Here is a 12,568-nt window from a genome sequence, read left to right as displayed (position 1 = left end):
GAACCCACAGAACAGTTAAAGAACCAACAGAACAGTTAAAGAACCCACAGAACAGTTAAAGAACCAAACAGAACAGTTAAAGAACTGACAGAACAGTTAAAGAACTGACAGAACAGTTAAAGAACCCACAGAACAGTTAAAGAACCCACAGAACAGTTAAAGAACTAAACAGAAGAGTTAAAGAACCAAACAGAACAGATAAAGAACCAAGCAGAACAGTTAAAGAACCCACAGAACAGTTAAAGAACTGACAGAAGAGTTAAAGAACCAAACAGAACAGATAAAGAACCAAACAGAACAGTTAAAGAACCCACAGAACAGTTAAAGAACTGACAGAAGAGTTAAAGAACTAAACAGAACAGTTAAAGAACTGACAGAAGAGTTAAAGAACCAAACAGAACAGATAAAGAACCAACAGCGGAACCAACAAAGCAGTTATGTTTGAGAATGTTTGTAGATGTTTGCAGATGTTGGTTGTCTCACCCTCTTCTCGTGGTTAGGGATGATGCATCGCAGGAAGTTGGGGTTGGTGTTCCTCAGCGTGGCCATCAGCTTCGTGAGGGATTCTTTGTAGAGCTGACCCACGGTTCTGAACATCCCCTTCTTGGTCTTCAGACCTGCAGCTCCGAAGGTCACCGGACCGCTGCTCTCACCTGAGGACACCTGGTCCAGACCCACGATCCGGTCCACTGCACCACAACAGGTTGGTTTATTATCAGGAGGCAAAGAAGTTCTTACATCAACACCAGGACATGATGCTCTCCAGATCTTCTGAAACATCATGGTCGTTCCATCTAAAACATCGGGTTCCTTCTGCTCAACCACCTGAGTTACTTCAAGTTTTTTTTAATCATAAAATTTGACATTTAAAACGATATCTGTGAAATTTTAGCTTCATGTATCAATCTTTTTGATAAAATGTTTTAACATCTGTCGTCAGCTCACTTCCATCGGGTTTATTATTCTCCCATAAAACGACAACATGTGAGGAACCATTAAAGATAAAAACCTGGAAGTTTCCCTCATGTCACTGATCCAGATTCTGGAATATTGGACAGCAGATCAATAAACTCTGATTATGGAGGAGATAAAATATGGAAACAGCTTTCATGTCATTTTAGAAACTAAGTTCTTGTGGACGAGTTCTGAGTCATTTAAGGTCTATTTTGTGCCGTTTTATTCACTAATTTAGTGACATTTTGGACACTTGTTCAGTAATTATGGACAGTTTTTTAGTTATTTAAAACTATTTATACCAATTTTACATTATTTGAGTCATTTTGGTCAATTTTTTAGTCAATTTGGATCATTTTTGGTCTAATTTTGGACACTTCTTTAGTCATTTTAGACCAATTTTAACAGATTGTGGAGAAATTTTGAGTGGTTTTGGACCATTTTATCCAATTTTATTTATTACATGTCATCGACCCACTAATGGGAGTGGGTCGATGGGGGATTTTGTTTGTTTTCTCTCGAAGTATGTGATAAATGAAGGCAAAATTTCACAGATATCTTTATAAATATCCAGATTTTATGCTGTAAAAACTTCAGGTGAACCTGAGATGTCTGAGCAGATATTTTTCGACAAATGTGATGATTTCAATGGACTAATTCTGCTGTTTGAAGTGTCTCTACAGCTGATTCAGGATCACATTTCTGGCTGTGTGGTTCACTTTGTTTTTAATTCAAATGATGCAAATTTACCAAACAGTTAATTTCAGGTTGTTGTCTGTTGAATTTAATCCTCTTTAAAGCTTTTCCAGCTTCTGTCATCCAGAATGTGGCTTTTCGTGGTAAAACAAGAAGGAATGGAATCACGCAATCACAGCACAGTTAGTGAAACGCAAACGATGCAGGAATTACGACACGAAAATCAAGCAAAACAAAAAAAAGGCAGTGCAGTGGGAGCAGGAGGAGGATGAACCTACTGTCGGAGCCGTTAGTCTGCAGAGTGGCATAGGAGTCAAAGAAGTAGACACGAGGAAGAGTTTGGATGTCTGATGCAGGAGTCGGTTAGTGCAGAGAAAGAGGAGGAAACGAGCAAAAATGGGAGAAGACGAGAAGGAAAAGAGAGAAAAGTTAATTTGCAACAGAAAAAAAGGCTTGATTTCGTAAAACTGGTAGAAAACACTGAGCAGGAACATCGGGTAAAAGTACAAATATCTGAACATTTTTATAAACATTGAACCCACAAAAGCAACAAATTAAAGATTTAACTGTGAGGTTTAATTAGTCTCATGACATGTGCACGTAAAAAACAGGCGTGTGCACGTGATACAAGCTGACAAACAGCCTCCACGTGCAGTTTGGCTCATCGATTTGACCATCTCACAGTGCTATAAGAAGTACTATAAGAGTTAAAGAACCCGCAGAAGAGTTCAAGAACCAAGAGAGGAAATAAAGAACCAACAGAACAGTTAAACAACCCAACAGAGGAACCAACAGAGGAGTTGTAGCATGCATCTTTCCTGGTCAGCAAATCCAGGCATGTCCACCAGGTGGCGCTGCCAGTGAGAGTGTATTTTGGTCTATGGATGTGATGAGGGCCGGACTCGGATCACACATGCAGAATCTGAGGCAGATTGGAGCATGTTCAGGCTGGTTACACAGCACTTCCTGTTTCATGGCGAAACATCCAAAATGACCGCCATCAATTTATGAATTTAAATTATTAATAAAAGCAGCGGATGTAATTAATCAATCACTAGCTGCAATAATCAATCAATACGACTCACATAATCAGTTAAAAGGAGGAGTTTTCAGCTGCCTCTAAAGTCTCAAAGTCAGTCGTGTGATTTGAGGGTTTTGTTCCGCGAGCGTGCGCGTGCCTGGTTTTTACGTGCACGGCTGTAGAGATTAATAAAACTGCATTTAACGAACACAGCAGGTAACAAGCAAACGTCTCACCTTCCTTCCAAAGTTCTGAGACGAAGTGATCGGACGACTGGTGGAGCAGCGACGCCACGTTGTCGTTCAGAGGGTCCATGTTCTTCACCAGCCAATCATCAGCCTTGTAGTCCACCTGAGGAGGTCACATGATCACAGCGCTGAACTCACCTGCAGGATGTCTGTTTGACAGATTAAAAGGTAGAATGAAGAGAAGTTACCTTTCCGGCGTAGTGGATGATGGAGAAGTCAGCTTCTCCTCGCGGCTGCTTGGACTTGAAGAACTTGGGGTGGCCGCCCTGCTCAGCCGACAGCTTCTCCACGAAGGACCGGTCCGTCGCCCGGGGGAACCAGCACTCCTCGTCCAGCAGCGCCAGAACGCCGGGAGGATGAGCCTGGAGGGTTAGGGTAGAAGTTACTGAGAAAACCTGGAGAAATGTGGAGTTCATGAGAGAAATTCTGTTCACATTCTGATTTTTGTTCCATGAAGACCACAAACAGATTCGGAGATAAAGGGGCAGCCCTGGAGGAGTCCAACACTCACTGGAAACCAGTCTGACCTGGTGTTCAGTATGCCGACACAGCTCTACCTTTGGTTGTACAGGGACCAAATGTCTCGGATCAGTGATCCTGGTGCCCCATACTCGGGGTACATGGCTGTAGACCTTTTCCAGATCCACAAACGCATGTAGACTGGCAGGTCCAACTCCCATGACCCCCTCAGCAGCCAACACTTGTTTTATCAATAATAATAATAATAAATATTGAGTGTTGACGTACCGGCCTCTCGATGAGGTCGATGCAGGGCTGCAGGTCCAGACCGAAGTCGATGAAGTTCCACTCAATTCCTTCCCGCTGGTACTCCTCCTGCTCCAGGATGAACATGGTGTGATTGAAGAGCTGCTGCAGCTTCTCGTTGGTGTAGTTGATGCAGAGCTGCTCGAAGGAATTCAGCTGCACAGGAGGGATTCAAGGAAGGTAAGAACTCACGATAAATTCAATAGAAACTGTGGAAGAAAATGTACTCGCTTAGGTCAGCACTCTGGATAAAAGGACCTGATATATGAAGCTGAATCTTTACAGATACCATTTTATATATTTATGATCATGAAGAGACGGTGGAGCAGAAGGAAGCTGAAGATGTGATTTGGAATAATGCAGATGTTGCTGCTCTTCTGTCCCTGAAGTTACTGTGGAAAGTATTTAATATACAGAGCAAAAATTTCACATCTTTAAGAACTGACAGATTTTACATCATAACTTTTTTTAGGCAAATCAGAGCATATTTAAAAACAAAACTGTGATGATTCGGGGTGTAGTAAAACGAACAAACCTGGAAGATCTCGAACCCTGCGATGTCCAGGATGCCAATGAACGAAGCTCCTTGTCTCTGCCTCCGGTCCAGAGCTCTGTTGATCCGGTGAACCAACCACCGGAACAGACGCTCGTACGTCGCCTTCGCCAACGCCTCCACCGCAAAGTCAGCCTGAAAGAGGAGGTAGAGCCAGTCAGAAATGCTTCACGGGGGTTAAAGCTGCTCCACCTGGACAATGAAGGCCAACCTGCTCTTTGGTCTGGGCCTTCTGGACGTACTCCCGGCCCACTTTGATCCGCGGCGTCAGGATGGCACGGGTGAACTCCAACACGTTGATGCCCAGCAGGTGGCACAGCTTCTGGGCCGCCGTGTTGTCAGGCATCGAGGCCTGGTCCTGGTTCTTCTCCTTCATGAAGGAGATGTTTCCAAACTGGAGCACAGCGGAGATCACCTTCAGCATGGCTACAGAAGGACAGAAGGTAAGGAAGGTTTAGATCACCATTTCAGTCAGGGTTCAGCAAAAATCACAGCATGAAGGTCATACATGATACCAGCAAGACTTTACAAAATGACAAAAACATGAGACAAAATGACAAAAACAACAACAAAAACAAGACCGACAACAAAAACAAGACAGAAAACAACAAAAACGAGACACGAAAGGACAGAAATATCATCACCAGGTCCTGCTAACATGTTGTGGGAAACGTTCCATGAATAATAATAATTATTCACAATATTATGTTGATTAAAAAATGTTCCCACAATTACAGAGACATGAATGAAAAAATAAAACCAATAAAAGTAGATTTAAATTAGATTCTAAGTGTTTATTGGAAACTCAGTTTGCTCATCAGCGGGGTGGACAAGAGAAAAATGTTAGCTGTTCCTTCCTACCAGTCTGGTCTCTTAACAAGGAAACATGGAAGTGATGATCTCCAATCTCTAAATATTCTGTAGTTTGTCATCCCAAAAGTACGATCTGGACCAGACTAAAAGCATTTGGGTTTTCGGCGTCTAACACTTGGAAAATAATGACAAACAGATGTTCGTTGTGTTTCTCTTACAGAGCAGCTCCTCAGGGGTGAAGCCCATTATGGTCATGGAGTCCATGGTCTGGGTGAAGTTCTCCGAGTCGCTCTGACCAGGAACAGGGATGGAACCGCCGCTGAGGAACCGATACTCGTCTGCAGTACCGAGGAGCAGGTCGGCTGGACGAGGAAACGAAGAGATTTAGGTTAGAAAGTCGTGAAAATGATTTACAGCATTTAATGTCACTGGAGGAAGACGAGCCGGTGGGTCGTTTCTAGAAAACTCTGGAAGAAACTGGTGACCTGAGAAAATATCTCTGAAGAGGTATCTGTTATACTCAAAAACGAGACACACGCATTCATACACCAGTGCTCTCACACTGGTGTATGAATGTGTGTGAATGTTGGTGGTGGTCAGAGGGGCCGTAGGCGTGGATTAACAGCCACGCTTCCATCAGTCTGCCCCAGGGCAGCTGTGGCTACAAATGTAGTTTACCACCACCAGAGTGAGAATGTGTGAGTGAATGAATGATGGATCCATTGTGAAGCGCTACATAAATCTAATCCATTATTATTATTATTACGAGACAAAAACAAGACAGAAAATAACAAGAAGACATAGTAAAAACACAAATAACATTCTGGTAATCAGCAGTACCGTTAATGTCCACGGGGTGGCAGTCTGATCATGTTAAGAGCTGCATGTTTTATTTTTAGTCATTACTGGAGTAAAACCGGCTCATCTTTTTTGATGGTTCTTCTCTCACCTCTGGTTTCATCTGTGGCTCCACACAGCAGCTGGTAGAAGATGTGGAAGGTCCTCTCATCTTTGGCCTGACGTGTAGCTCGAGACTTTTCCAGGAGGTCTGGATTCATGCAGTCAAGGAAACTACCGCTAAAATGACTGAAATTACGCTTTAATTCTGGTCTGCTTCCAGTAATTCTGTCTGTGTAGATCAGTCTTTTATTATGAGAATATGTTAGCCTGCATGTAAATTTCAATTGATGAACACTTTATCGCAAAAATTACACTTTATTCTTAGAATATTTCTAGTAATTTAGAAATAATACATCCAGTAATGTTCGTCTAATTCCCCAGATTTTATATGCAAAAAGAGGTTTCACATCTACAGCCAATCAATATACAATCATACCACTCGCTAAACTAGCTAATTTTAGGTTAAGCTAATAATGTTTTGTTATATTAGCAGGCTGTAGCACTAGCTAACAAACTAGCTGCTTTTACGTTAAGCTAACAATGCGCTATGTTGGGCTCTACAGGGTTAAAGGATACAGGTTTCAATGTTGGCACCAACGATGTATCCAGCCACATCAAAGTTAATACGGATGAATTTACCCTGAAAACGAAGAAGTTTTAGTTAATTTCTGGCTTAACTGATCAGAGAGCTTTCAGTAAACACGAATCTAGTCTCACAAATCTGGACGAGTTGTCGTTCTTGACGGTCTTAGCGTTTCCGAAGGCCTCCAGGATGGGATTGGCCTGCAGCAGCTGGCGCTCCAGTTCACCCTGAGACACACAGCAGATCTCAGATCAGCTTCATCATCATCATCATCAACCCTAAGGTCCTCTCTGACTTCAGCAGATCAGCCATTATGTAAAACTCAACGCTCATGACTCATCCGTGAAAACAAAACGACACAAACTGAAGCGTTTCATCTCCAAACACATTATCCGACCCTCGAACAGATGATTCTCAACGCAAGATAATAAAAACTCCTTTTTCAGATAATCATTACATATATGTTATAATTTAAATTTTGCTCACACTTTTAACCCTCTGAACCCTGAACCTGCCAACAGGTATGAAAGGCGTGTGTTCTTCATTTAAAAATTACAAAATTTATACCTTTCATTTCCCCCCCAAAAAAAGATGAAATCTGAAAAAATTCACTCATCACACATCAATATGCATTCATAGCACCTGCTAAACTAGCTGATTTCATGTTAAGCTAACAATGTTTCCTCTATTAGCTGACTGTAGCACTAGCTAATAAACTAGCTGATTTTATGTAAAGCTATTAATTATGTTCTATTAGCTTACTGTAGCTCCAGCAAAAAAAAAAACAGCTAATTTAATGGAAAATTAGCTGATTTTAGGTAAAGCTAATAATGTTTTGTTATATTAGCAGGCTGTAATACTATCAAACATATTAGCTGCTTTTATGTTAAGCTAATAATTTTGCTAGCTGTAGCTCTAGCAAAAAACAAAAACTAGCTAATTTAATGGAACGCTAATAATGTTCTGATACATTATCGGGCTGTAGCACTAGCTAAAAAATGAGTTAATACTAATTTATTTGTAAGCACCTTTCTTGACATCCAAGGCCGCTTAGTTGAATTTACGTGCTAATGTTTTCTAGTATTACTTTACTGTACCACTAGCTAACAAACTAGCTGACTTCAAGTTAAGGTAACAATCCTTTTGCTGATTGTAGAAAAAGCTAATAATTTTTATGGTATTTGCTTATTGCAGCACTGGCTAACAAATCAGCTACTTTTAGGTTAAGCTAATGTTTTTCTATATTAGCTTGCTGTACCACTAGCTAACAAACTAGCTGACTTAAGGTTAAGTCAACAATGCTTTTGCTGATTGTAGGTTAAGCTCAGTGTTTTACAGTATTGCCTTTCTGCAGCATTAGCTATCAAACCAGCTAATTTTAGGTTAAGCTAATAATGTTTTGCTATATTACCTTGTTGTAGCATTAGCTAACAAACTACCTAATTGTAGGTTAAGCTAATAATGTTTTGCTATATGATCTTGCTAACTAGCTAACAAACTAGCTGAATTTAATGTTACTTTTGTGAAATAAATAAAAGAAATGAAACGTTTTTAATGATTTATAAAGATTTTGAGCTATTACATTGCTGTTCAAATTGAGGTGCAGATGGAGCTCAGGGGTTTAAAAGTAAACTAACAACACTTAGTTGAGAATCACCGTCACTGAGCGATGCTGGAAGCTGCATGTCGGCTGACTCTAGCTGCAATGCATGACTGCGGTTGTCGCATTGCCGATGCAGCAGCAGATGAACATCTAATTCCAGGCGATGCTGTGAAACTGTCACTGCTGAAGCCAGACACTGGGAGCAGGAGGCTAACGTGACTCAACACAAAGCAAACAATGTGCACACATTGACTGAGACACACCCACACCCTTTAACCTGCACACACCTGTCCATGTTGTTAAAACCACGATTCTACAAACACCTGAGGCCGCTACGCTTCGCAGAGAATCTAGAAACCAAACCTGACATCTAAAGAATACAACAAACCCAGAAACACAGAACATTTGATAGAAAAGACATGATTCTCTTTGTGCAAACAGAGAATCACATCAGGAAGAGAAATAAAACACGCTTTTATTTCAATCTGTTTGGACGACAACATGTGAGCAACTCTTAAAGATAAAAACCTGGAAATTTCTCTCATGTCTCTGATCCAGAATCTGGAGGATTGGACAGTAGATCAATAATCTCTGATTATGGAGGAGATGAAATATGAAAAAACAGCTTTCATGTCATTTTAGAAACTCTGAGTCCTTGTGGACGAGTTCTGAGTCATTTAAGGTCCATTTTGTGGCATTTTATTCACTAATTTAGTGTCATTTTGGACACTTTTTCAGTAATTATGGACATTTTTTCATAATTTTAAACTATTTATCCTTAATTTTAGATTATTTGAGTCATTTTGGTCAAATTTTAAGTCAATTTGGATAATTTTTTTATCTAATTTTGGAGAGTTTTTTTAGTCATTTTAGACAATTTTTAATCCAATTTTGGACTATTTAACAGATTTTGTAACTTTTTTGTCTAAATTTTTGTCTCTTTTTTTGTTTTGTGTCGTTTGTCTCTTTTTTGTCATTCTGTTTCTCGCTTTTGTCTCAATTTTGTAATTTTTTGTCTTCTTGTTTTTTGTCATGTTTTTTCACCATTTTGTTTCTCATTTTTGCTGTTTTGTTTCCTCTTATTCTTGCTTATGTTTTTTTGTCTTATTTTTATCATTTTGTGTCTAATTTTTGAAATATTTTGTCTTGTTTTTGTCTGAGTTCTGTCATTTTTGATTCTCCAGTAAATCCTCTATGATTCAGTTCCAGTTTTTACTGGTTTTACTGGATCACTAGAGATCAAACTGGACTGTATGTGGAACCTGGACTAAGAGGGGTCTGACACCCCTGCTTTAAAGAGTACATATAGAGAAGAATTAATGCTGCACAGCAAAATATTTCCTGAGATGCTGTCGTCCAAACATCCTCCACGTCTCCCCACCAGTAAACCCAAAGTTTCTGAATACTGTCATACTCACATACTGTAAACTCTGCAGAATTGCGGACAGAAATGAGTTGATTAGGTGGTGAACATATGGATGGATGAGACAAAAAAAGGACAAATAAGACAACAATCACAGTAACAACAAAGAAAACAGCACACAGAAATAAAGTGTACAGTTAAAGGGTCTGACTGTTAATGAGGAGCAGTTAGTCGTTAAAGCAGGAAATAGGACAGGAAGTAAAGGACGGCGGGATGAGCTCACCCTGCTGGCCAGAGAGCTGCCTCTGGTTAGAGACCGAGAACCGTCCATCTGAACGAAGAGGCAGAGAAAGGAAAGGAAAGGAGGCAGAGGAATGAAGGCAGCAGGGAAAGAACGTCAGAAATTATGCTGACATCAAGAAGAAAAAGAGAAAAAACTGGCAGAAAGAGCTTAAGAACATAAAATCCACTCTCTAGAACAAGAATTACACCTGAAACATGAGAAAAGATGCGCTTTTATCACTTAACTGTTTAAACAATGGAAATATGTGAAAATATATAACATTTTTTAAAAGACAATATGCTAAATTAGGGCTGAATAAGTAACTGAGCAATGCAATTAGCAAAATGCTAATCCAGCAATTAAGATTCTAAAGCTAGTCTGACTCAGAATTTAAACTGTTTTGCTGATTATTTTACGAATTCTATTATTATATTAGCTTTCTGCAGCACTAGCTAACAAACTAGCAGAAGCTAATAATGCTTCTGCCATATTAGCTGGCCGTAGCACTAATTAGCAAACTAGATAATTTTACACTGGGATAATAATTTTGCTATCTGAGCATGTGGTAGCACTAGCTAACAAACTAGCTGATACTAGATTTAGCTAATAATTTTTGCTATATTAGCTTGCCATAGCACTAGCTAGTAAACTAGCTGATTTTACGTTAAGCTAATAATTTTGCTATATTAGTTTGCCGTAGCACTAGCTAACAAACTAGGTGATACTAGGTTTAGCTCATAATTTTGCTATATTAGCTTGCTGTAGCACTTGTTCATAAACTAGCTGATTTTACATTAAGCTAATAATTTTTGGTACATTGGCTTACTGTAGCTCTAGCAAAGAAGATCTAGCTGATGCTAGGTTTAGCTAATAATTTTGCCTTATCAGCTTGCTATAGCTCGAGCTAGCAAACTAGCGGATTCTAGGTAAGCTAATAATTTTGCTATATTAGCTTGCTGTAGCTCTAGTAAATAAACTAGCTAATTTAATGGAAGGCTAATGATGCTTTTGCCATATTAGCTTGCTGTAGCATTTTTTTTAATGACTATATGGTAAATTAGGGCTGAATAAGAAACTGAGCGATGCAATTAGCAAAATGCTAACCCAGCAATTAACATTATAAAGCTAGACTGACTCAGACTTTAAACTGTGTTGCCGATTATTTGGCAAATTCACGTCACACTTTTGCTGGATGTGCTGAAACCCTGTCACATGTTTGAGTCTATTTATTCTATTTCACTGTTATTTAAGCAGGAAAAAAGGCAGCAGCATAAATAATCAGATTACAGATATATAACAGTTAAAGGTTAAATAAAAAATAATTAATCACTGTACCATCAAACACAATCATCATGCAGGGTTAAAGTGATTCAGAGATAATATCTACATCTGTCTGCCTGCTATTACACGGCGAATACTAAACAGAAGCTTGTCAGATCAGTTGGAAAAGATCAGATATTTTCCTCAGATTGTTCAGCCCGATCGGTTGCGTGGAGAAGCCGGTTTAAATCAGCTGTTCCTTCAGGGTTAAAGCGTGCTTTGGGTGTAAAAAAGCAGTAAGAACTGCATCTCCTGTTTTCTGTAAGAACAATAAAACTGCTTCAGTTCTCAGTCACAATGTCTGACAATCAGGTGAAAATATTCTAAATATGCCAAAAACTGAACGAGTTCTTTTGTTCTTTCAGTTAATTAGGTGGACAAGACAAAACATGCAGGAATAGTTTTTTGTATGCATTAAAAATTATTTGATTACTGCCAGTTAAAATACAATTTAGTGACTTGTAGGACAAAAGTTATAACTTTATTATCAATGAAATTCATGACAAAAACATGTCAAGTATGCGGGGTTGTTTAGCCAAAAGTGGCAAAGAATCCAAGCTAGCTAGCAGAAAACTTAGTTAAAATTTTGCTAGTTTGTTAGCTAAAGCTATGGCATCCTGATACAGCAGAAATATTAGCTTAACCCTTAATCAGCTAGTTTGTTAGCCAGTGCTAAAGCACTGTAATACAGCATAACATTATTAGCCTAATGTAAAGTCAGCTGGTTAGCTAGTGCTACAGTAAGTTAACACAGCAAGACATTATGAACATAAAAGCAGTTTATCTGTTAGCCAGTGATACAGCGAGATAAAATAGCAAAACATTATTGGCTCAATCTAAAATCAGCTAGTGTTGGAGCAAGCTAACATAGAAAAACAATACTAGCTTATGTAAAATTAGCTAGTGCTGCAGCAGGCTAGTGTAACAAAGCATTCTTAGTTTAACTTAAAATCAGCTAGTTTATTAGCTTGTGCTAAAGTGACTTGATATGGAAAAACAGCATGAGCTTAACTTAAAATCAGGTACTTTGTAAACTAAAGCTAAAGCAAGTTATCATAGTGCAACATTAGTAGCTTAGCTAAAATCAGCTAGCTTGTTAGCAAGTGTTTCAGCAAGCGAATAAAAAGAATTATTAGCTTAACCTAAAATCAGCTAGTTTGTTTGCTAATGCTACAACAGGTTGATATAGCACAACATGATTAGCTTAACTAAAATAAGCTAGTCTGTTAGCTAGTGCTTCAGCAAGCTAATAATAAAAAACATTATTAGCTTAACTAACATCATCTAGTTGGTTAGGTAGTGATACAGGTAGCTAATATAGCATGGTGTTATTAGCTTAACCTAAAGGTAGTTTGTTAACCTTTTACAGGGAAGATGATACATTTTTAACTGCTGGTTTGCTGTCATGAAAACAGAAATTTAACAATAGCAAAGTTAGAATTTTGATAATTTCACATATTACAGAA

The 12,568-nt window shown here is 39.0% G+C and overlaps 1 protein-coding gene across 1 annotated transcript in view; it reads right to left on the bottom strand.

Annotated features, from left to right (window-relative positions):
- The window catches only part of myh14 (myosin, heavy chain 14, non-muscle), a 66,931-nt gene that overhangs the window by 32,655 nt on the left and 21,708 nt on the right, over positions 1-12,568 (bottom strand). Inside the window, 11 exon segments of the mRNA XM_051957214.1 lie at positions 484-689; positions 2,908-3,022; positions 3,108-3,281; positions 3,667-3,840; positions 4,220-4,372; positions 4,449-4,663; positions 5,269-5,412; positions 6,000-6,098; positions 6,527-6,590; positions 6,668-6,760; positions 9,783-9,830. Of these exon segments, the coding sequence (XP_051813174.1) occupies positions 484-689; positions 2,908-3,022; positions 3,108-3,281; positions 3,667-3,840; positions 4,220-4,372; positions 4,449-4,663; positions 5,269-5,412; positions 6,000-6,098; positions 6,527-6,590; positions 6,668-6,760; positions 9,783-9,830 (1,485 nt within the window).

Source organism: Acanthochromis polyacanthus, chromosome 12 (genome assembly GCF_021347895.1).
Source record: "Acanthochromis polyacanthus isolate Apoly-LR-REF ecotype Palm Island chromosome 12, KAUST_Apoly_ChrSc, whole genome shotgun sequence".
Taxonomy (NCBI): Eukaryota; Metazoa; Chordata; class Actinopteri; family Pomacentridae; genus Acanthochromis; species Acanthochromis polyacanthus.
This window is presented reverse-complemented; position numbering and strand designations above follow the sequence as displayed.